The sequence below is a fragment of the Microtus oregoni genome, unplaced genomic scaffold (genome assembly GCF_018167655.1).
Source record: "Microtus oregoni isolate MIOR12 unplaced genomic scaffold, Mior012 000007F_ref0000211, whole genome shotgun sequence".
In the NCBI taxonomy this organism is placed as follows: Eukaryota; Metazoa; Chordata; class Mammalia; order Rodentia; family Cricetidae; genus Microtus; species Microtus oregoni.
Window position 1 is genome coordinate 34,801,513 of NW_024543066.1, and position 24,190 is coordinate 34,825,702.

The 24,190-nt window shown below is 43.6% G+C and overlaps 1 protein-coding gene across 3 annotated transcripts; it reads left to right on the plus strand.

The window, feature by feature from the left end:
* The first annotated feature begins 3,768 nt into the window (after positions 1–3,768).
* Tmem14a (transmembrane protein 14A) lies at positions 3,769–23,004 on the plus strand. Of its 3 annotated transcripts, none has more exons than XM_041656204.1 (5): positions 3,769–3,787; positions 10,182–10,267; positions 18,984–19,085; positions 19,693–19,780; positions 22,488–23,004. In XM_041656204.1, exons 2-5 carry the CDS (start codon positions 10,198–10,200, stop codon positions 22,525–22,527), a joined length of 300 nt encoding a protein of 99 aa, XP_041512138.1. In that variant the 5' UTR covers positions 3,769–3,787; positions 10,182–10,197; the 3' UTR covers positions 22,528–23,004. The 3 variants fall into 3 exon arrangements, with proteins under 3 accessions (XP_041512138.1, XP_041512136.1, XP_041512137.1); XM_041656202.1 differs by lacking the exon at positions 3,769–3,787 and adding an exon at positions 3,840–3,902; XM_041656203.1 differs by lacking the exon at positions 3,769–3,787 and adding an exon at positions 4,146–4,226.
* The last annotated feature ends 1,186 nt before the right edge of the window (positions 23,005–24,190 follow it).

The following is a 24,190-nucleotide window of genomic DNA, read 5'->3' on the forward strand; positions in this document are numbered from 1 at the left end:
AACTGACACTGGCGGTAGGGGGGTTGCAGAGGCAGCAGAGCAGCAAGTTGGACTCGTGGACATGCACTGCTGCAGTGCCGCTATGGTGACTGAGGAGAGAGGGTTCTCAGCGCTCCAGCCTCCTTCGACCTTCAATGCTCAGTCCCCAGCTCGCCAGCGTTTTTTGTTGGAATATACTTTGCAAATTCATGGTAATTCTGAGTGTGAGGGCAGACTTCTGCCCAGTTCAACACAGGATTTTCGCTGACAAGTGAGCTCGGCACATATATGTGTCATAGCTAACATTTCCTTGAAGACTCTGGACTCTGAGAATGGCCTCAGAAGTGGTAGGCGGTTTTTTTTTTTTTTCTTACAAGCAAATTTCTTTTAATGACTCCAGTAAAATTAAGCATCATGTAAACAAATGTTTCACCCTTTTAACTTGTGTCAGTATTGCCTAAATGTAGTTTAAAGGCTGCTTAAATTTTGTATATTGTTGGATTTTTTTTTTTTTTGAGGCTGAAAGTATCCATCTGCAGACATTGAGACCCTAGTTGGATTTGGATTGTTGAAGTGGATTCTGAATACTTCTGCCTGTGTTGAAGAGACAAGCTTTGTAAGGAGTAAACAAGTTGAACAGAGAAAACAGTGACCAATAGTAGGCATTTTAAGGTCTTTTTAATGTTTTGTGCTGAGAAACATTTCAAGATTTATTGAAGCCCCCCACCCCATTTTTCCTACTACGCTCACACACGCACACTCACACTTTTTACTTGCCATAATGAACGTCCAGCCTCTGTGGAGATCTCTTATGAGAACATGCACTTTCTGATAACTCACAACCTCACCAAGGCTATTCTCAACAAATTCACAGAACTTCAGAAGCATGGAGTGACCACTTTGGTTCGAGTTTGGGGTGCTCCCCATGATAAAGCTGCAGGTGAAAAGAAAGAATCCATGTTCTAGATTGGCCATTTGATGATGGTGCTCGGCCACTCAATCAAACAGTAGATTTTGGGCTAAACCTGATAAAGCCAAGTGTGGTGAAGAGTCAGGTTGCTGTGCTGCAGTGCTTTGGGTGGCAGGGTTGGGAGGGGCCCCTGTGCTAGTGGCACTTGCATTGATGTGGGATGCAGTGTGATAATTGTCTTTCTGGATCTGGAATACCTCAATCAAAATGATGTTTTCTAGCTCCATCCATTTGCCTGCAAAATTCAAAATATCGCTACTTTTTTCTGCTGTGTAGTACTCCATTTTGAGGTTTCATCTTACACATGTAAGAATGGCCAAGATCAAAACAACTGATGACAACTCATGCTGAAGAGGTTGTGGGGGTAAAGGGAACACTTCTCCATTGCTGGTGGGAGTGCAAGCTCGTACAGTCCCTTTGGATGTCAGTGTAGCGATTTCTCAGAAAATCAGGAAACAACCTTCCTCAATACCTAGTAATACCACTTTTGGGTATATATCTAAAGAATTATCAATTGTGCCATAAAGACATGTGCTCAACTATGTTCAAAGAAGCTTTGATTGTCATAGCCACAACCGGGAAACAACCTAAATGTCCCTCAACTGAAGAATGGATAAGGAAAATGTGATATATTTGCACAACGGTGTCATTCCACTTTCTATTCCTCTTTAGAGCTGGAACTAAGGGCGTACACCACCACCACCAAGCCCCTATGATTAACTACTTTGGTTCCTGGGATTAAAGGTGTGTGCCACCACTGCCTGGCCTGTATGGCTGACTAGTGTGGCTGTTTTGCATTGTGATCTTCAGGCAAGCTTTATTTATTAAAATAGAAGTGAAAGTCACTATATCTCCCTCTATCCCTCTCTCTCCCCCATCTCTCCTCCTGTACTCAGTCTATGGAAACACCCATCGCTATAGATCTTTCGGGTCTGCCATTGCAAAGTGGTCAAGGACTGGAGACAGGAGGTATGAGAAGTCAGCAGAGAAGAAGGAATGTCGGTTGTCACTAACCTCTAACTTGAGTTCATCACTTCCATCAGGAGAACAGACATCAAAGCACATCAGCAGTAGTATGTGTCTCTTATCCCCAGGGAGCACAGGCAGTCCCATTACAGACACTTTAGAACACACTCGTATATATGTGTACACTGCTCAGATGTTATGTATAACCCAGACCTTTAATCCTTCAGGATATTCATAAACTGCGCTTCCTTTGAAATCTTACATATTTTACCTTGTGCATTCTCCAGAATACAAAAGATGCTGAGTCTGCACAGTACTGTTTGTGTCTATTGACGTGGATCGTGATTACATAGTCTTACAAATCTGGTAACGGTCTAAGGTTTTGCCAGACCCTCATCCTGGGTTCCACTCTGACCATTGACTGGAGTAAGTGGCAGGTGATGGCTTGGGCCTAGATGAGAAGTTCCCTTGGCCTAGAACAATCCTATCCACATACTTGACAGCATGCCATCCCAATGGCATACAGAGCGATGTTCTTTGAGGTTGATTTACAATAACTGAAGAGGAGTCTGTGGAGGCTGCTACCATCTTCTGATACTTTAGTAACAGAACCTTCAGAGCATCTAGTCTGAGCCATTGAGCCCTGCTGCTGGGGGTCATGGTGTAACCAGGTGGCGGAGTGTTTAAGTGCTGGAGTGCAAGTCAGAGGTTGTGCTCCAATTCAACAATAAATGCCATATTTTTAAAGACCAAACTCTTCAAATATAATGTGTGAACAAAGAAACAATTATTTACCCAAATCATGTCACGGACATAATAAAGCTCTCTATCAAGTCCTCATTTTGTTTTGAGTAAGGAAAGGGTTCTGTGGAACAAGAAGGCTGGGGTGAGGGTGGACACAGCAGGGTGGGAAGGCGTTCCCAGAGAACTCAGAGGCAAACAGCAGGATGCTACTGCCTTCACATCCCAGTGACTTGCTGCCCTAGGCCCAGTTGTCAAAATCCAGTCATATTATTTCCCCTAAATTCTCTCACCGTGGAAGGAATAGGTTCAGCAAACTAATGCATAAGGTTTAATGTTTATGTTAGGTTCGTTTGTGCATTCTGGGGCCTTCTGTTATTCCTAACACCACAGAATCCTGGAGTCCCCCCTCAGTACCCGACTGCTGCTGTAGAATAGAGGGCAGAGGGTTGGCCTAGTTACCATTTTCAGCCTAGAGAGCAAAAGCGGAGTAGCATGAGAATTTACCAAGAGGGACGGTTTCCCGTCAACTTAAGACTCTTTTTTGGGACTGGTTCCTCTGAACTCAAAGACTCAAAATATTTTACAGCTCTGGCGTTCTGTACCATTCTTCCCGGACATCTAAGGCTGGCAGCCCTGGTCTCACAGCCCAGGATCTTGATGTCACGCCCACATCTGTCAGATCCTAGATGGATCTCGGATCCCTAGAGGGAACTCAGGCTTCAACCCAGACCAACTTGAATTCTTTGGACATCCTACTTCACATTTTGGAACGTCAGCTCCTCTACTGAAAACAGAAACAATTTATAAACAGTACATTCCCTGGCTTCCAAAAAAAAAAAAACAAAAACAAAACAAAACAAAACAAAAAAACCCTCTAAGTTCATTTGGGGATCCCAGTCAAACCCAGGAGTCTCGCTGCACGCGTCGGCCCGGCCGGGAGAGGGCAGCAGACTCCAGCCCTGAGCTCCTGGGACCCAGGAATCCCGGGTGACAAGCAAGTTCCCAGGGTCTCGGTTCCCGCAGCCCTACAGCAGCTCTCCGCTTCTGGGCATCGGAAAGCAGGAGGGTGTGGGATCAGGGACGACGGGTTGCAGCAGCTCCGGGGAGGGCGCCTCTTTTCCCACTAAGGTAGTAATCGGTGAAGGAATGCGCAGGCTCGGAAACTGCTTCCGGGATGAAGTACCGCGCTTGCGCATCCCCGCCTTTTTCCTTCTCCAGCTGCAGCAGCGGCTCAGGGCTGCAGGTGAGCCATGCATCCATCTCGTAAATGGAAGTTTCCTTGCAACTGGGGGAATAAACGGGTCTTTGGGGAGCATGCGCCCTCTCCTTCAATCTCTCAATCTCTGCACGAAGAAAAACTTCAGAGGGCCTGTGGAAGGAGAGATGGAGGCTGCCCTTCCAGAGATCTCTCCTGTCCTCATGCTGTCGATTTCCTGAATTCTGCCTTCTTGGGACCCTAAGTATAGCACTTATTTTACCTTCTGCCTCCCCAGGGGTGGGGTATGGTGGTCAGTATAGTTCAGCCAAACTTCTTTCAAAAATGACTTTCATGCCTGCATAGCTCAAGGTAGGCAGTGGTTTTGTTTTTATGGGAAAACGCTTTGTGTATATTTATGTACAGATCTCATAGTGGCCAGGCCTTGGAGAACTTGATACTGGGCAAGGGAGGGATTTGTCCTTTGGCTTTGTTTGCCGAGCAGTAAACCATTTAGGTGCATTGCGTCCAGGATGCTCTTTGGCCTTATATCAGTACCTAGCCTCCTCTCTGTTTCAGGAACATGCAGTGAACGTGCCTCCGTCTTCCAGCCACACCCCATTCCTTTCCTGTTCCTACAGCCTCTGCCTTAATGCTTGGTTGTGGTGGGGACAAGTGGCCTCTGCCATGGGGAAGAAGCAAGAAATATGATTGACATGTGTGCATTTTCTCAGTGTGCATAGGTTGGGAATGAATTTCCTTTAGCCTTCGTTAGGGCAATGATGAGTTCTGTGTGGAAATGAAGGAACTGTTGGATTCCCGACAGTGGGGGGGGGGGGGCACTGCATGTGATAATTTCAGCACATTGTGTGTTCGAGCCATCCAGTCATTCATTCATTCATGGCAGGTCAGCAATGGACGCAAGTGTGGCTTTGCCCTCTGAGAACTTCACTGACCTAGAAAAGAGAATTGGACAAGCACCACACCATAGGCGGTTTTATACCAAATTAAAGGATTTATGTCTAAGAGAGGATCACAGGAGCAGATTTGGGGTGCTCAGGAAGAAGATGAATCTACTTTTCACACCTGAAAAAAACTAAGTCCGTAATATTATCCAATGATAAAGGAGCTGTCTTTTCAGCTCCAGATATCTAAATCAGAATGTCTTCCTGGCTGTTGGACACCTCGGCCTATATTCCAAATGCCCGCACCTCACACACATTTGCTACTGCCCCAGGGCTCTGACTCAGGGACAAGCATCAAGGCTTCCCACCCCCACATCTCCGAGAGGTCCAGGCCAGAGATCTGTAGGAGCCACCCTTGCAGCTTCCCTGCCTTTCTGGCCCCGCCTCCAGTTCGCCAGTTCTAACCGCTGGATCTCTCAAGTTCATCCACGTTTCTCCACCGCCCTTCTCGTTTCTGCAGGGTGAATCACTCTCATCGACTGATTAGTTTACTGCATCAGCTCCTAACGTATGCCCCTGCCTTTCTTAGGTTCCACTACCACAGCTAGGAAACACAGGATAGACTTTCAGTCAGATTGCAAGGCTTTGCTCATTTAACCCTTCACCGGCCTTAGGACAGGAGCCACAGACGCCCATTGCAGGGCTGCTGAGTGCAGGGTGAGATTTCTGAATAGGTGCACTTCTCACGGTCCATTTGTTTCCATTTTTAAGATTTGCTTTATTACTTATGTGAGTCTCTGGGTGAGTTTGTGCGCATGAGTGTACTTGCCCTCGGAGTTCAAAGGAGGTCATTAGATCCCCTGGACCTAGGGTTACAGGCAGCTGTGAGCTGCCCACCCGTGGGTGCTGGAAACAGAGCTCAGGTTCTTTGCCAAGCGATCCCCAACCTTCCTCCACCCTCTGAATTTCATCTTATTTGCAAGCAAGCCTTCGGTCCCCACTCCCGGAAGCCTTTGCACGCGTTCATTCACCCGCCTGGAACACTTGCTCGCTGTGCTTATTCCTGCTTTCCTGCAAGATCTCAGCTGGGACCTTGCCTCTCCTGGACATCCTTCCTTGGGCTCCAGTGCCCACCAGATGCCTGACATCCCGGGCTCCTCACCATCGGCTTTTCACTGCTCTGTTGTACTGTCCACAAGCTTGTGTCCCCAACCTTTCCGAAACTGCTTCCTACTTTCTACAGAGATAATAAATACTTGTTGAAAGGGAAGGAGTTTAAATATGCTTTATTGAATGTCCACATGACAGTTGGTCTCTTGTGTACTGAAACAATAATGACCCTTAAAAATAGGAGTAAAAATGAAAGAATACTATTACTACAAGCTAATATTTGTTTCAAAATATACTTTTATTTTTAATTGGCACATAATAGTTGTACACATTTATGGGATAGACTATGGCATTTCAATATCATATATTTAATGTTTTATCAACAGTTTAGAGCAATTGGCATAGCTATTACCTCAGATATTTATTATTTTATGCTGGGACAATCCAGAATAGTCCTGTATACTAGCTATTGAGGAATCTGTGGCCAACCACAGCTATTTCACTGTACTGAAGGATATTCCAAGCTGTTTCTCCTTGACAGCTACACTCTGTACTGCTAACCTCTCCCTCCCGACTCCATTCCCAAGCTCTGGTAACTTCTTAGCTTCCACATATAAGTGAGAACACACGGATTTGTCTTTCTGTGCTTAGAACAGCTAATATGCATTGAATGCTCAGTGTGTGCCAGGGACTATTCAGGAGGTTGAATTCATTTTTTTAAGTAGCCATGGGAGCTAGACGATTCTAGTTTCCTTCTGTGCAAATGGACAGATGGGATTACAGAGCAGTTGAGGATGCACCTGACTTTACACAGCCTGTAAGTCTTGGGATCAGCTTGATGCCCATGTGTGTGGTCCAGTGTGGCTCATCCCTACATAGTGCTAGGGAGGACTCACTGTGCGCTGTGCACAGGGCAGAAAGGCGTGAGTCACCAGGTGGTTGATGCGCTGTGCTCACAGGTGTGGGGCCATTCAGGATCAGAATCTATGGGGGAGAACTCTGAAGCGCATCCCTTCCTCTGCCTTCACCTTGTTCAGCCCAGTGACTCAGTTCTTAGGGATGCTATGGCATTGTTTCCAACACCAAGACATCCGTGGGCCCCAAATCTTGGCTCTGTGTGGTTTGGACATTGCTTGCCTTCCCTGTGCCTGTTTCCCCACTTGAGAAATACATGGTAGCACTTCCCTCCTAAATCCTCACAGTGATTGACTGGGATGCTGTGGAATCAAATACTAGTCACTCAGAATTGTATTTCCCATTGCCCCTCTAACTGTTTCTTTTTAAGTTTTCCATTTGTTTATTTGTTTAGTTTTTAAAAGTTTAATTGGTTATGTATTCTCCACTCCCACATGGCAGTTCATGCAGCACTGGATGGCCTAGAACACATGGTGCAGTTCAGGCTCGCTTCAAACTCACATTGATCCTGCCTGGGATTTAAGGCATATGCCACTACACCCCAGCCAGTACCATCCACACACAGTGTGTGTGTGTGTGTGTGTGTGTGTGTGTGTGTGTGTGTGTATGTGTGTGTGTGTGTATTTCAGCACTGTGCTTATACATTCCTTGTTTTTATTTTTTTTCCACATCACAATTCTTCTCTAGTTTTCTGGGTTCTTTTTCTTTTTTTCTTTTCTTTTTTTAATGTTTTTGGTTATTTTGCCTGTATGCATGTCTGGAGTCCGAGGAAATTCCTGGTGCCCATGGAGGCTAGAGGAGTGTTCCTGAGCCCCTATAACTAGAGTTACAGGTAGTTATGAGCTGCCCTGTAGGTGCTGGGAATTGAACCCCAGCATTATGGAAGAGTAGGCTGTGCTCTTAATCACCGAGCTGTTTCCTGCCCCTCCTATTATATCTTATCTCTTTTTCAGGTATCAAATGTTTTTTTAATGCAGGTCCTTCCTGTAAGTTTTGCATCTTGGGTACAGATGACATCTACTGGATTAGTTCTTCATGTCAGTGTGGGAGTTCTTTCCGTGCTGCCTCCTTTACTGTGACTCTGTGTGTGTGTGTGTCCATGTGTGCATGGTTGTGTGTGTGCGTGTGTGTGTGTGTGTGTGTGTGTGTGTGTGTGTGTGTATTTGGTTTTTTGAGGCAAAATCTCATGCTATAGCCTGACTGGCCAGGATCCCACTGTAGTGAGGTTGGTCTTGAACTCTTGGAAATCCTCCTGAACCAGCCTCCTGGACACTGAGATTACAGGTGTGAGCTGCTACATTTGGTTTACAGGGCACTAAGTGACTCTGAGAGGAATTTCACACCTATCCTATTCTGAGTTAGTCTCACAGAACTGGTTCATCTGAAGGAACACACAGGTGAGCCAGGGATACAGCTGCGTAGTAAAGCAGTATGTGAAGACCTGGATTAGCTCTCCCATTAGAATACATATGTTCTTACATATGTACACACAGACAAATGCACAGGAAACCTCAAACACCATTACCACATTCATATTTACCAACATCAGTATTTTTCCTATGGACAAATAGAAATAAAAATTTTAAAAATATAAAAATGTAAAGATCCCGTGGCTAGATAAGTCCTAGGTCCTAGGAAGAGCCTACTGCTATTACTCTGCTGAATGGGAACTGTGTGACAATGACTCCTCATAGCTTATTGCTGTGCCCATAGATTAGTGCGGGTTGCAGTCCTCATCAGAGAAACTCCCTGCAGTAGTCAGGGATTAACACAGAGACTCCCAGTTGGTCACCATCCCGAGGATATGTGACCTGTGCTAAGCACTGAATGGGCTGCCTGTCGTACCCCTCCCTGCAGACTCAGGCATTCAGGAAGAAGGGGTGGAGAGACTGTGGGAGCAAGAGGTTGTAGATGCTGACAGTGTTCTCTAGACACAGCAGGACGCTTGTGAACTCACACCGATTCTCACAGCGTGCACAAGGCCACAGCAGGGCGCGTGTGAACTCACATCGATTCTCACAGTGTGCACAAGGCCCGTGCAAGCTCCAGCCCGACAAATCCCAGCATGGAGATGGGGAGATGGACACAAGTCCAATGTCACCTGAGGAGCTCTTAGCATTTGGTTGTTGTGTTGGAGGGAGGGTCAGTTTCCTAAGTGGATGACGCCCTGGCAGGTCTGACACTGTCTAGGCTTCACACCCAAGAGCATTTTAGAAACACAAATTGGACTTTGTGGGAAAGAAAGAGAAAGCACAAAGTGTGGTGGATCTGGGAAGATTTGGGGGAGGTAAGAGAAGGTTAAAAATACATTATATGGAATTCTCAAAGAAATAATAAAAATATTATTTAAAAAGTCAATAGTCAATGTAAACTTTAAGCAGCTGAAGAACTACATCTCATCTACATCCCTCACTTTGGGGACATGGGGAGATGAAGGGGCCTGACCTATGGATCCACAGCCACTTAGAGCAGTGGATCTCGACCTTCCCAATGCTGAGACCTTTAGTACAGTTCCTTATCTTGTGGGGACCCCAATGCTCCTATTATATTCATTGCTGTTCTGTAACTGTAATTTTCTGCTGTTGTGAATCATAATGTAAATATCTGATATGGAGATGATCTTAGGTGACCATGTCAAAGGGTCACCCGACCCCCAAAAGCATTACAGCCCACAGGTTGGGAACCTCTGAGCTAGAGGCTGATTCCTTATCCCCTGGGGCCATCTCTCTTCTGTTGCATCTTGGGAGATTGAGGACAGGGTTTCACTGGAACTTCTCCCCATCACTGAGGGTGCGGTACTGGTCCCAGGATTCACAGGACAATGAATTTTGGGGGAGGGCATTAGAATGCACAGATTTACTATTGGCTACAAGTGGATGATTTGGCCGCTGGGATGTTGGTAACAAAGTACATGGTCAGAGTGAACCCTCATTTAGAGGAGGCAGAAGCCACCACTGCAGAGCTCTGTATAGACAAAGTCCCAAGATTCGGTGAAGAAGTAATTGATAGTAGAGGCCGGGGAGAAGGTGCGGAGGACGATGGGCACAGGTGTTGGTTGTGTCTCATGTTGCAAGGGAAAAAGGCCTTGCAGGCCTGGAGTCGAGGAGGAGTGGTGATGTCTAGACTTCTGACCAGAGCAGAAGTCTCATTTAGAAATGAAACAGCTGAGGATTTAGCTGGTCTTGAAGAGGGCAACACAGAATGAGCCAGCGTGTCCCCACTGCAGATGCGTGTTTGGAATGATGAGATGGGGGAGAGTAGCTGAGTGGTACAAGAGAGAAGGTAGAACTTCCTTTCTGTGGTGGGCCAGAGAAATCCCATTTGAGGGATACCTATCATGGGTATATACATTTCTTCTCCAGAACGCTATATAATATGCCCCTCACCCTTTCTTTAGAATTGAATCCTCACCAATGGACCTGGTTGGTTTTGGTTATGCAGCCCTTGTGACAATTGGAAGTATTTTGGGATATAAGCGAAGAGGTAAGCCAAAACTTTCCTGTTGTCCTTCCCTCCGTGTCTTCCTCTCTTCCTCCCTCTCTGCCTCACTTTGGATACAGTGTCCCGTGTAGCACAGGCTGGCTTCACACTTACTACTGATCTGCCAAGTGCTGCACCACCATGTCCTGCCCAAATTCAACAAAGGAGTCGGTGGCTGTAGTGGGGAGTTGATGACTTAAGTACAGCATTGATGGCTGTAATGGGGAGCAGGTAACTCTAGTGGGGTGTCGGTGGCTATAGTGGGGAGTTATGTCTGTAGTGGGGAGCAGTGGCAGAAGTGGTTAGTCGGTGGCTGTAGTCGGGAATTGGTGGCTGTTCTGAGGAGATGGTTGCTGTACAAGGATCTCCTGAATATAAGTGAGTAGCCCAAGGAGCTGTAGATGTTTTTACGGTGACTGAGATTTCAGCAGTTATTTTTCCGTGGGTCCTGTCTGTCCAGTTCATACAGCATAACATTAAGGAATCCAGGGAAGAACAATTTCTGGCCCAAATGGCTAGAAAACTCCATGAGGAGCCTCTTCAATGCCCATCATCCTCTTGAAATAATTGATGTTGCCAGGAGCAGATGTGTCTCATGTCATGAAAACTCCTAAGTTCTTTTTTTTATTGAAAAAAAAATTTCCGCCTTCTCCCAGCCTCCCATTTCCCTCCCCCTCCTCCCACTCCTCTCCCCCTCCCCCTACTCCCCTCCCCCTCCCTCTCCAGTCTGAAGAGCAGTCAGGGTTCCCTGCCCTGTGGAAAGTCCAAAGTCCTCCCCGCTCCATCCTGGTCTAGGAAGGTGAACATCCAAACTGGATAGGCTCCCTCAAAGCCAGAACGTGAAGTAGGATCGAAACCCAGTGCCATTATCCTTGGCTTCTCATCATCCCTCATTGTCCGCCATATTCAGAGAGTCCGGTTATATCCCATGCTTTTTCAGTCACAGTCCAGCTGGCCTTGGTGAGCTCCCAATAGATCAGCTCCACTGTCTCCGTGGGTGGGTGCACCCCTTGTGGTCCTGACTTCTTTGCTCATGTTCTCCCTCCTCCTGCTCCTCATTGGGACATTGGGAGCACAGTCTGGTGCTCCAGTGTGGGTCTCTGTCTCTATCTCCATCCATCGCCAGATGAAGGTTCTATGATGATATGCAAGATATTCATCAGTATGGCTATAGGATAGGGTCATTTCAGGTTCCCTATCCTCAGCTGCCCCAGGAACCAACTGGGGACATCGCCCTGGGCACCTGGGAGCCCCTCTAGGTCCAAGTCTCTTGCCAACGCTACGATAGCTCACTTAATTAAGATATGTGCTTCCCTGCTCCCCTATCCAACCTTCCTTTATCCCAATCATCCCCTTTCCCCAAGTTCCCCCCATCCTCCCTTTCTCACTTTTCTCTCCCCATCTCCCCTTACCCCCCTCCCACACCACCCCAAGATCCCAATTTTTTGCCCAGCAATCTTGTCTACTTCCCATAACCAGGAGGATGGCTATATGGATTTCTTTAGGTTCACCTTCTTATTTAGCTTCTTTAGGATATCAAATTATAGACTCAATGACCTTTATTTATGGCTAGAAACCAATTATGAGTGAGTACATCCCATGTTCATCTTTTTGGGTCTGGGTTACCTCACTCAGGATAGTGTTTTATATTTCCATCCATTTGCATGCAAAATTCGAGAAGTCATTGTTTTTTATCGCAGCATAGTACTCTAATGTGTATATATTCTACACTTTCTTCATCCATTCTTCCATTGAAAGACATCTAGGTTGTTTCCAGGTTCTGGCTATTACAAATAATGCTGCTATGAACATAGTTGAACAAATGCCCTTGTCATATGATTGGGCATCTCTTGGGTATATTCCCAAGAGTGGCATTGCTGGGTCCAGGGGTAGGTTGATCCCGAATTTCCTGAGAAACCGCCACACTGCTTTCCAAAGTAGTTGCACAAGTTTGCATTCCCACCAGCAATGGATGAGGGTACCCCTTCTTCCACAGCCTCTCCAGCAAAGGCAATCATTGGTGTTTTTGATTTTAGCCATTCTGACAAGTGTAAGATGATATCTCAAAGTTGTTTTGATTTGCATTTCCCTGATTGCTAAGGAGGTTGAGCATGACCTTAAGTGTCTTTTGGCCATTTGAACTTCTTCTGTTGAGAATTCTCTGTTCAGATCAGTGCCCCATTTTTTAATTGGGTTAATTAGCATTTTAAAGTCTAGTTTCTTGAGTTCTTTATATATTTTGGAGATCAGACCTTTGTCTGTTGCGGGGTTGGTGAAGATCTTCTTCCAGTCAGTGGGTTGCCTTTTTGTCTTAGTGACAGTGTCCTTTGCTTTACAGAAGCTTCTCAGTTTCCGTAGGTCCCATTTATTCAATGTTGCCCTTAATGTCTGTGCTGCTGGGGTTATACCTAGGAAGCGATCGCCTGTGCCCATATGTTGTAGGGTACTTCCCACTTTCTCTTCTATCAGGTTCAGTGTGTTCAGATTGATATTGAGGTCTTTGATCCATTTGGACTTGAGTTTTGTGCACGGTGATAGATATGGGTCTATTTTCATTCTTCTACAGGTTGACATCCAGTTGTGCCAGAACCATTTGTTGAAAATGCTTTGTTTTTTCCATTGTATACTTTTAGCTCTTTTATCGAAAATCAGGTGTTCATATGTTTGTGGGTTAATGTCAGCGTCTTCTATTCGATTCCATTGGTCGACTTCTCAGTTTTTATGCCAATACCAAACTGTTTTCATTACTGTAGCTCTGTAATAGAGTTTGAAGTCAGGGATGGTAATGCCTCGAGAAGTTCCTTTATTGTATAAGATTGTTTTGGCTATCCTGGGTTTTTTGTTTTTCCATATAAAGTTGATTATTGTCCTCTCAAGATCTGTGAAGAATTTTGATGGGACCTTGATGGGGATTGCATTGAATCTATAAATTGCCTTTAGTAGAATTGGCATTTTTACTATGTTGATCCTCCCAATCCAAGAGCAAGGGAGATCCTTCCATTTTCTGGTATCCTCTTCAATTTCTTTCTTCAATGCCTTAAAGTTCTTGTCAAATAGATCTTTCACGTCCTTGGTTAGAGTTACCCCAAGATATTTTATTCTGTTTGTGGCTATCGTGAAAGGTGATGCTTCTCTGATTTCCATATCCTTTGTGTATAGGAGGGCGACTGATTTTTTTTGGAGTTGATCTTGTATCCGGCCACATTACTAAAGGTGTTTATCAGCTGTAGGAGTTCTTTGGTGGAGTTTTTGGGGTCCCTTATGTACACTATCATATCATCTGCAAATAACAAAAGTTTAACTTCTTCCTTTCCAATTCGAATCCCTTTGATCCCCTTATGTTGTCTTATTGCTATTGCTAAAACTTCAAGCACTATATTGAAGAGGTATGGAGAGAGTGGACAGCATTGTCATGTTCCTGATTTTAGTGGGATGGCTTTGAGTTTCTCTCCGTTTAGTTTGATGTTAGCTGTTGGTTTGCTGTAAATAGCTTTTATTATATTTAGGTATGACCCTTGTATCCCTAATCTCTCCAAGACTTTTATTATAAAGGGATGTTGAATTTTGTCAAAAGCTTTTTCAGCATCTAATGAAATGATCATATGGTTTTTTTCTTTCAGTTTATTTATATGATGGATTACATTGATAGATTTGTGTATGTTGAACCAGCCCTGCATCTCTGGGATGAAGCCTACATGATCATAATGGATAATTTTTCTAATGTGTTCTTCGATACGGTTTGCCAGTATTTTGTTGAGGATTTTTGTGCCGATGTTCATCAGTGAGATTGGCCTGTAATTCTCTTTCTTGGTTGAGTCTTTGTGTGGCTTTTGTATCGAAGTGACTGTAGCTTCATAAAAGGAATTTGGCAATGACTCTTCTGTTTCTATATTGTGAAATACATTAAGGAGTATAGGTATTAGGTCTTCTTGGAAGTTCTAGTAGAATTCCACATTGAAACCATCTGGTCCTGCGCTTTTTTTGGTAGGGAGGTTTTTGATAACAGCTTCTAATTCTTCGCTACTAACAGGTCTATTTAGATCGTTCACCTGGTCCTGGTTTAACTTTGGTATATGGTATTTATCTAAAAAAGTGTCCATTTCTTTTACATTTTCCAGTATTGTGGCATACAGGCTTTTGTAGTAAGATCTAATGATTCTCTGAATTTCCTCTGTGTCTGTGGTTATGTCCCCCTTTTCATTTCTGATATTATTAATTTGCATATTCTCTCTGCCGTTTGATTATTTTGGATAGGGGTTTATCAATCTTGTTGATTTTCTCCAAGAACCAGCTTCTTGTTTCATTGATTCTTTGGATTGTTTTCTGTGTTTCTATTTTGTTGATTTCTGCCCTCAGTTTGATTATTTCCAGTCTTCTACTCCTCCTAGGTGAGTCTGCTTCTTTTTTTCTAGAGCTTTCAGGTGGGCTGTTAAGTCTCCAATGTGAGCTTTCTCTGTTTTCTTTAAGTGGGCACTTAGTGCTATGAACTTTCCTCTTAGGATGGCTTTCATAGTGTCCCATAAGATTGAGTATGTTGTTTCTTTATTTTCATTGAATTCAAGGAAGACTTTAATTTCTTTCTTTATTTCTTCCTTGATCCAGGTTTGGTTTAGTAGTTGACTGTTCAGTTTCCATGAGTTTGTAGGCTTTCTGGGGGTAGCATTGTTGTTGAATTCTAACTTTAATCCATGGTGATCTGATAAGACACAGGAGGTTACGAATATTTTTTTGTAACTGTGGAAGTTTGCTTTGTTACCAAGTATGTGGTGAATTTTCAAGAAGGTTCCATGAGCTGCAGAGAAGAAGGTATATTCTTTCCTATTTGGGTGGAATGTTCTATAGATGTCTGTTAAGTCCATTTGATTCATTACCTCCATTAATTCTCTTATTTCTCTGTTAGGTTTCTGTCTGATTGACCTGTCCATTGGTGAGAGAGGAGTGTTGAAGTCTCCTACTATTAGTGTGTGCGGTTTGATGGCAGCCTTGAGTTTTAGTAATGTTTCTTTTACGTACATGAGTGCTTTTATATTAGGGAAATAGATATTCAGGATTGAGACTTCATCCTGATGAATTGTTCCTGTTATGAGTATAAGATGCCTCTCTCCATCTCTTCTGATTGATTTAAGTTTGAAGTCAACTTTGTTAGAGATTAGTATGGCCACACCTGCTTGTTTCTTAGGTCCATTTGCTTGATAAACTTTTTCCCATCTCTTTACTCTGAGTAGGTGCCTGTCTTTGTGGTTGAGATGTGTTTCTTGTAAACAGCAGAATGTTGGATCCTGTTTTCGTATCCAATCTCTTAGCCTGTGCCTTTTTATAGGTGAGTTGAGTCCATTGACATTAAGTGATATTGATGACCAGTGGTTGTTAACTCCGGTCACTTTTTTAGTAGTAGAGTTTGTGTGTTTCCCTTCTTTGAGTTGTGCTGGTGAAGGGTCTCTAGATGTTTGAGTTATTGTGGTCATTGTTGGACTCCTTGGTTTGTGATTTTCCTTCTATTACTTTCTGTAAGGCTGGATTTGTGGCTACGTATTGTTTAAATTTGTTTTTATCCTGGAAAATTTTGTTTTCTCCATTTATAGTAAACGAAAGCTTGGCTGGGTATAGTAGTCTGGGCTTGCATCCATGTTTTCTTAGTTTCTGAAGTACATCTATCCAGGACCTTCTGGCTTTCATGGTTTTTATAGAGAAGTGAGGTGTAAGTCTGATAGGTTTACCTATATAAGTAACTTGACCTTTTTCTTTTGCAGCTCTTAATATTCTTTCTTTATTCTGTATGTTTTGTGTTTTGATTATTATATGGCGAGGAGATATTTTTTTTGGTCCAGCTTATTCGGTGTTCTGTATGCTTCTTGAACCTTCAAAGGAATATCTTTCTTTAGGTTGGGAAAGTTTTCTTCTATAATTTTATTAAATATATTTTCTGGACCCTTGAGCTGTACTTCTTCTCCTTCTTCTATCCCAATTATTCTTAGGTTTGGTCTTTTTATTGTGTCCCAGAATGTTTTGTGATGAGAATTTGTTGGTTTTGCTGTTTATTTTGATCAGTGTGTTTATTTTCTCTATGGTATCTTCAGTGTCTGACATTCTTTCTTCTATCTCTTGTAATCTGTTGGTAGTACTTGTCTCTGTAGTTCCTGTTCATTTACCCAGATTTTCCATCTCCATCCTTCCCTCGGTTTGTGTTTTCTTCATTACTTTCATTTCATTCTTCAAGTCTTGAACCGCTTCCCTTACCTGTTTGATTGCTTTTTCTTGTTTCTCTTGGTTTTCTTGGGTATCTTTGAGCGATTTATTCATTTCCTCTACCTTTTTGTTTGTAATCTCTAATTGTTTATGGCAGTTTTTCACCTCCTGTTTAAGGTCTTCTATTATTTTCATATAATTAACTTTTGAGTCGATTTCTTCTAATTCTTCTGGAGTAGGGTGTACAATTCTTCTTATTTCGGAATCCCTGGATTCTGGTGATGTCATGTTGCCTTTCAGGTTGTTGGAGGAATTCTTGCATTGGCGCCTTCCCATCTCTTTCTTCAAATGGAGCCAGGAGAGGCCTGGTGTCTTGGTCCAGTCTTTGCTGTGACTGACTCTCTGGGTGTATCTCTTCAGTGTAGAAGCAGGAACTGTCCCGTTCAGATGGAACTCCTCAGCACCAAAACATGGACGCCTGGTAGTCCAATGACCCACAGACAAAAGGGGGAACTTGGGGGGCAGGGCGGGGATGAGTAGAACACAGGAGACCCTGGCGCACAAGCTGAAGGTGCGCATGCTCCCTTTCGGGGGTCCTTGAGGCCTGCCCGGTAGGCAGGCACTCACCACTCTGGGTGGGTAGCCTTAGTGTAGGAGCAGAAAACTGTTCCTGAGCAAAGGACCTTGCAGAAAACGTAGGCTTGGGGGGGGGGGGTCATGTGTAAGAAAGACAGCCCTGCAGAAGGAGCTGGGGGAGGGGGGTTTGTGCTCTCTTCTGGGACAATCCGCCCCTGGATAGCACACACCCATCCAGATGGAACTCCTCAGCACCTAAACAGGGCCACCTGGTAGCCCAATGATCCGGGGACAAAAGGAAGAATGTGGCAGGCAGGGCGGGGTCCAGGAGAGCACAGGAGACCCTGGAGCACAAGCTGAAGGTGCCTGGGCTTCCTTACAGGGGACTTTGAGCCCTGCCGGTAGGCAGGCACTCACCGCTCTGGGTGGGTAGCCTTAGCGTAGGAACTTAAAACTGTTCTTGAGCACTGGTCCTAGCATACAGCAGGGTAGGGTTGGGGGGTGCTGGGGGTGCTGGGTCGCGCATAAGAAAGACAGCCCTGCAGAAGGAGCTGGGGGAGGGGGGTTTGTGCTCTCTTCCAGGACAATTCGCCCCTGGATAGCACACACTCACCCATCCAGATGGAACTCCTCAGCATCTAAACAGGGCCGCCTGGTAGCCCAATGATCTGGGGACCAACTCCTAAGTTCTTAAACACCATATTCTGAAGATCTTTGAAAGAATTGCTATCCATCTGAAATATATCTCTGTACATCTAGAAAACCTAACTAACATGACAGTATTTCAGTTTCTCAGAGAATTGGGAATCAACCTATCTCAGGACCCAGCAATACCACTCTTGGGCATATACTCAAAATATGCTCAACCATACTACAAAAGCATTTGTTTAACTATGTTCATAGCAGCATTATTTGTAATTCCCACTCAACTGAAGAATGGATAAAGAAGATGTGGTATATTTACACATTAGAGTAATACTCAGTGGTAAAAAAAAAAAAAAAACAATGACATCTTGAATTTTGCATGCAAATAAATGGAATTAGAAAACACTATTCTGAGTGAGGTAATCCATACCCAGAAAGATGAATGTGGTATGTACTCACTCATAAGTGGATACTAGCTATAAACAAAGGACATTGAGCCTGTAGTTCATAATCCTAGAGAAGCAAAGTAATAAGGTGAACCCAAAGAAAAACATATATAGACTCACCTGGAAATTGGAAACAGACAAGATTGCCTGACAAAATTGGGAGCATGGGGGTAGAGGGGAGAAGGGATGGTGGAAGGGGAAGAGAAGAGGAAAAGGGCAGGGGTGAGAAGAATTTGAGGGAGTGGGATAGTCAAGATGGAGGAAGGACAGAGATGAGAGCAAGGAAAGAGATATTTTGATTGAAGGAGCTATTATAGGATAGCAGAAATCTGACTCTAGAGAAATTCCCAGGAATCCACAAGGCTGACTCCAGCTAAGACCCTAAGCAATGGAGGAGAGGGGGCCCAATCTTGACTTGCCCTACAGTCAGACTGATTAATATCTTAAATTTCATCATGGAGCCTTCATCCAGAAACTGATGGAGGCAGAGGCAGAGACCCACATGAATTCCTTTCATTTTTCAGGTTCTCTCTCTCTCTCTCTCTCTCTCTCTCTCTCTCTCTTTAGTATTTGCCTCTTTTTTCTTTTCTTTCCTTTTTGCTCTCTTTTTAGGCCAGGTCTCTGTATCTAGCCCTGGCCATCCTGAAACTCTGTATAGACCTCAAAATCATAGAGTTAAAAGGCATGTGCCACAACACCTGGCTATATTCAAAAAGACATATTTTCATTATTTTTAACTGTGTGTATGTGTGGATATGTTTGCATGAAAGCAAGAGCCCTAGGAGGCCATGCAAGAGCAGTGCTTCCTACTAACTGCTGAGTTGTGTATCCAGCTCATGTATCCTCCTCTCTCTCTCCTCCCACAGGTGGCGTTCCATCTTTGATTGCTGGTCTTTCTGTTGGAGTTTTGGCTGGGTATGGAGCCTACCGTGTCTCAAATGACAAACGGGATGTCAAAGTGTCATTGTGTAAGTGATATGTTTTCTGCAGTTACAGAGATTCAACCTGGAAGATGTTACCTTCACACTTTGTACCAGGCGTACTAGGAAATGAACTGTCAAAGTTAAGTGTCCATGAGTCTGTGTCAAGACTGAACATAATTCTTGTTGCTTTCTAGACAGAAACTGATCAAACTGATAGTACTGATGGCCTAACCTTCCACTTCATTTCTTTGCTCTCCCCCGACAGGGTTTCTCTGTGTGATATTCCTAGCTGTCCTGTAACTAGCTCTTGTAGACCAGGCTGGCCTTGAACTCACAGAGTTCTGCCTGCCTCTGCCTCCCTAGTCCTGGGATTAAAAGCATACACCACCACTGCCCGACTTCACCTCATTCTATAACATGTGTCGCAAGAAATTAAATCAGAATTGTTTAGTACACCGATAGCTTGTATGCACAGCTATGCCTTAAGATTCTCTAAAGAACAGTACTTTTACTTGCTGACATAGAGTATTTCTTCCCCTGGGCACAGCAGGAGAATGCCTGTTGTTTAATCCTCGAGGTACCTGGTTTTAGTTTTTTCACTAGCAAACATTGATAATGTTTAAAATTCTAATTCATGGTATTTGGGTTTCAGTTACAGCTTTCTTCCTGGCCACCATAATGGGTGTGAGATTCAAGAGATCCAAGAAAATAATGCCTGCTGGCCTAGTTGCAGGCGTAAGGTGAGAACCTTTCTTCTGATCTGTGCTTTCCTGTACAGTGTTTCAGAGTGATGACAGGCTACAGCAATACCTCCTAAATGTGCCCAGTCTTGCTAACGTGTGGTGAATTTTGTGAAGAATTCATTTTCAATGGCGGTGGAGAGATAGCTCACTTACTGTTCTTGCAGAGGACCAGGTTTGGCTGATGACCTCCTGTAACTCTGGTTCTAAGGGATCCAACTCTCCCTTCTGGCCTCCGTGTGCACCAGTTACATACATATATATGCATGCAGGCAAACCATTATTACACATAAAATAAAAATAATTTAATATTTTTGAAAAGAAATTGATTTTCATGCTGGGGGAAGTGACTCAGCAGTTACAAGCATTTGCTGCATTCCCAGAGGAACTGGATTTGGTTCCCAGAACCCACACTGGGTGTCTTACAGCCACCTGAAACTTTAGGTTCAGGGGATCAAACAATGTCTTCTGGACTTTGTAGGTACACACACACACAAACACACACATACACACACACTGTATTAAATCTTTTAAAGTATTTTTAAAGGAATTTTCATATGAAAGGTCAGATAATTATTACAATATTTTAATTATAACAGACATGAGCCATCATGAATTCAGTCATTCTTTGGTGTGACAACATCCCCCCTCCGATGTGTTTTGTAGCATCCAATCAGATGTACACATTAATCTTTATCAGACTAAAGAGTTAAGTTCCTCCTCAATTTTCCACAATATTTCTCCACTTATAAAATGATTTAGTGACAGTCTGGGTCATTGAATTTCAAAGGGAGATAATTTTTTTTTTAGCTCGTAACCTTAAATTTCTCCTATTTTTGAGCCAGTATATGCATTTCATTTCATTTATTTGTTTATGGTTTGGGTTGGGTGTTTAGTGTATTAGTTACTTTTCTGTCCCTGTTATAAATTATTCTGACAAATCACAACCTAGAGGAGAAGAGGGCTTATGCCAGGGGGGTGTTCTGGAGGGGACACTGTCTATCATGTTGGCGTGTTCCAAAGGATGCTGTTCATCATTCAGCATGTTCCACAGGAGACACTGTCCATCACGTTAGCGTGTTCCACATAGGACGCTGTCCATCATTTCAGGTCAGGCACAGCAGCAACAGGTGAGATGGTCTCGGAATTTGGAAGTGAAGTGACCATATTCTGTGTACACAGAGAGAAAAGGAAGAGGGCCAAGCTAAAAAATCTCAAAGCCCACACCTTGGTAACATACTGCCTTCAGCCAGATTTCTCTTCCTAGAGGTGCCATTGCCTTCCCAAACAGCGCCACCAGCTGGAGACCAAGTGTTCTACATGCTCCTGTGGGGAAGACTTCTCACCCACCGCTGGTTGTTAGTTAGGGACTGCAGCTCTTTCAATGCTGAGGACCGAACCCAGGGCCTGGCACATGCCAGGCAAGCGCTCTGCCACTGAGCTGCATCCCAGCCCTGATCCTGTGGTTCCGTCCATGAACTTAAGCAGATTATCAATTAAAATATAGAGAAAATGTGTCTAATTCTGCCTGGAAGCTGTCCTTGAGTGTTGAAAACCATAAACATTGCCTTCCTTTGGAACACATTTTCATTTCTCAGAAATTATTTCAAAGAAGCATGGAAAGCCTAATGTTTACTCGGACTGTATTTCTAATAGAAAATAGTCAAGCTGAAAATTCACCAGAAAATAAATGTAAATATTTTTGTCTATTTAAGGAATATTAAGCAGGCATTTGTATATCATGATTGAAAACTATTTGCCATCACTGGAAATTAATAATGTCATAATAAGATATACAAACAGGATGAAAACACAGCAAATACAGTTTGACCCAGTGTTTAAAGATGTCTGTGGCAAAAACCAAGACAAAAAGGAAGTACTTCAAAGTATCAGTAGTATTTAGCCCTGGGTTAAAGCCTCCTGAGTAGTTTCCTGCACGTGTGTTGCTGTTGAATTTTCTAGAGTGGCTCTGTAATTCTCTAGTGTGGTGGTTTTTCTTTGGGGGTGGGGGTGCCAAAGGCATCTTTCTAACTGTGTCCCTGACATGAAGATGGTATTTGATGCTGGAAAGGATCAAAGGTGGGAGTTAGTGATGAAGAAAGGATTATGGGCGATTGAATGTACCTGATATTCTTTAAAAAAATACTCCCACTGAATTACTCCTTGTTCCATTTTCCTTTTGTGAATAGATTTGTCTTTTTCTCTTTGTCTGGATATGTATACATGTGCACACACATGAGTGTGTATGTCATGTGTGTGCAGGTGATCACAGAGGCCGGAAAAGGTCATCAGACCCGTTGGGGCTAGAATTTCATGTCATTTATTATTAGGATCACCTGTCATGAATGCAGACTGAGCTCTGGTCCTCTGGAAGAGCAGCCAATGCTCTTAACTGCTGAACCGTCTCTCCAGCACCCTTGACTTTTTTTCCAGTCACTTTCTTGGGTAGCTTTTGGAAGTTTTCATTTCTCCTGACTTTTTTCTCTTAATTCCCCATCCAAGGTTTTCAGAACAGTGGGTTTGATTTCACTCATCTGTTCAGGGAATGTTTTTAAGTTAGAAAATAGGAAAAATAAACTCCCCCTCTGCTCTAAGGAAGGCTATGGAGCTCCCAAAGGCCACAGCATAGGAACAGCATGATAGGGAGTACATGATTGTCCTGTCCATCAGAGTGGCCTTCATCTTTCTTCCTTTTGTATTTATGCAGCCTCGTGATGATCCTGAGACTGGTCCTGCTGTTGCTTTAGCACCCAGAGAAGCCAAGAGCCCACCTCCTATCATTCTACTGTACCCGGCAGAGCAGCTTCTTGCATTCAAAAGATCAGTTTAAATAGGTGGTAAATTTCTTACCCTGAAATGAAAATCTGTTGTCACCCGAAATTTAAAAATTAATTGGCAATATTTGCTTGCCCTCCCCTTTTTCATGTAAAGCACAAGTTTCAGCTGTTTCTTTTTGTTAACCCTGGTCTTTAATGGGTCGTTATGTAGTCATTTGCTTTGTCTCATCTTGTGGGTGGAATTTGGGTGCCCGCTGTTTTCTGCTCTTGAAAGTTCCAAGCTCTTATGGCTCAAATAAGATGAACGGCGACTTGTCATGTCATGTGATGGAGGAAGGTCATTGTTAAAAAAATAAAGAAACTGCTTGGCTGGCCCTCATAGGTTAGAACACAGGTGGGTGGAGAAAACAGAACAGAATGCTGGGAGGAAGAGGAAGTGAGCTCAGACTCGACAGCTCTCCTCTCGGGAGCAGACACCTCAGGGAGACACCATGCCTCTCTCCTGGGCATACACACACAATGAAGCTCCAACCCAGGATGGATGTAGGCTAGAATCTTCCCAGTAAGACCGGTGCTCACAGATTATTAGAGATGGGTTGATCGGGATATCAGAATTAGCCAGTAAGGGCTAGAGCAAAAGGGCCAAGCAGTGTTTAAATGAATACAGTTTGTGTGTTGTTATTTTGGGGCATAAGCTAGCCGGTGGCGGGAGCTGGGTGGCAGAATGCAGCCCCACAGCTCCCACTACAGTCATGGGGTCCCTGGAGTGAACCACAGAATGTTAATGATTTGTATGTCACTTGATACATTAGCGATTTTATTTGTATTGTTGTGAGGGATTTTTGCATGGAAGGAATTCCGTTCTCAACTCATCAGTGTCGTAACAGAATGCATTCAGTATTCAAATAAAATACATTTTATCTTAAGCCTTTTTATTTATTTTTATGCCCTTTACTAGAAACTCAGTCATCTTTGACATTTATATGTTTTATTACTAGTAAAAAGGATGTCAAGGGAGGGTTTGCACCAGCTCTCTGTACTTTGCAGGAGCATCTCCCTCACTTCCACATCCATGTCCTATCACCAGTCCATTTGTTTGTTTTGTTTTGTTTTGTTTTGTTTTGTTTTGGAGACAGGGTTTCTCTGTAGCTTTAGGAGCCTGTCCTGGAACTACCTCTTGTAGAGATCCACCTGCCTCTGTCTCCCTAGTGCTGGGATTAAAGGTGTTCACAACTCCTGCCAGGCCTCACCAGGCCATTTTAAGAACAGGTCTTACTACAAAAGCCTGTACTCCACAAAATTGGAAAATATAAAAGAAATGGACTATTTTTTAGATAAATATCATATACCAAAATTAAATCAAAACCAGGTGAACAATTTAAATAGAGCTCTAAATCACAAGGAAATAGAAGCTGTCACCAAAAACCTCCCAACCAAAAAAAGCCCTGGGCCAGATGGTTTTAGTGCAGAATTCTACCAGAACTTCCAAGAAGAGCTAATACATGTACTCCTTAATGTGTTTCACATAATAGAAACAGAAGAGTCATTGCCACACTCTTTTTATTGAAGCTACAGTTACCCTGACACCAAAACCACACAAAGACTCAACTAAGAAAGAGAATTACAGGCTGGG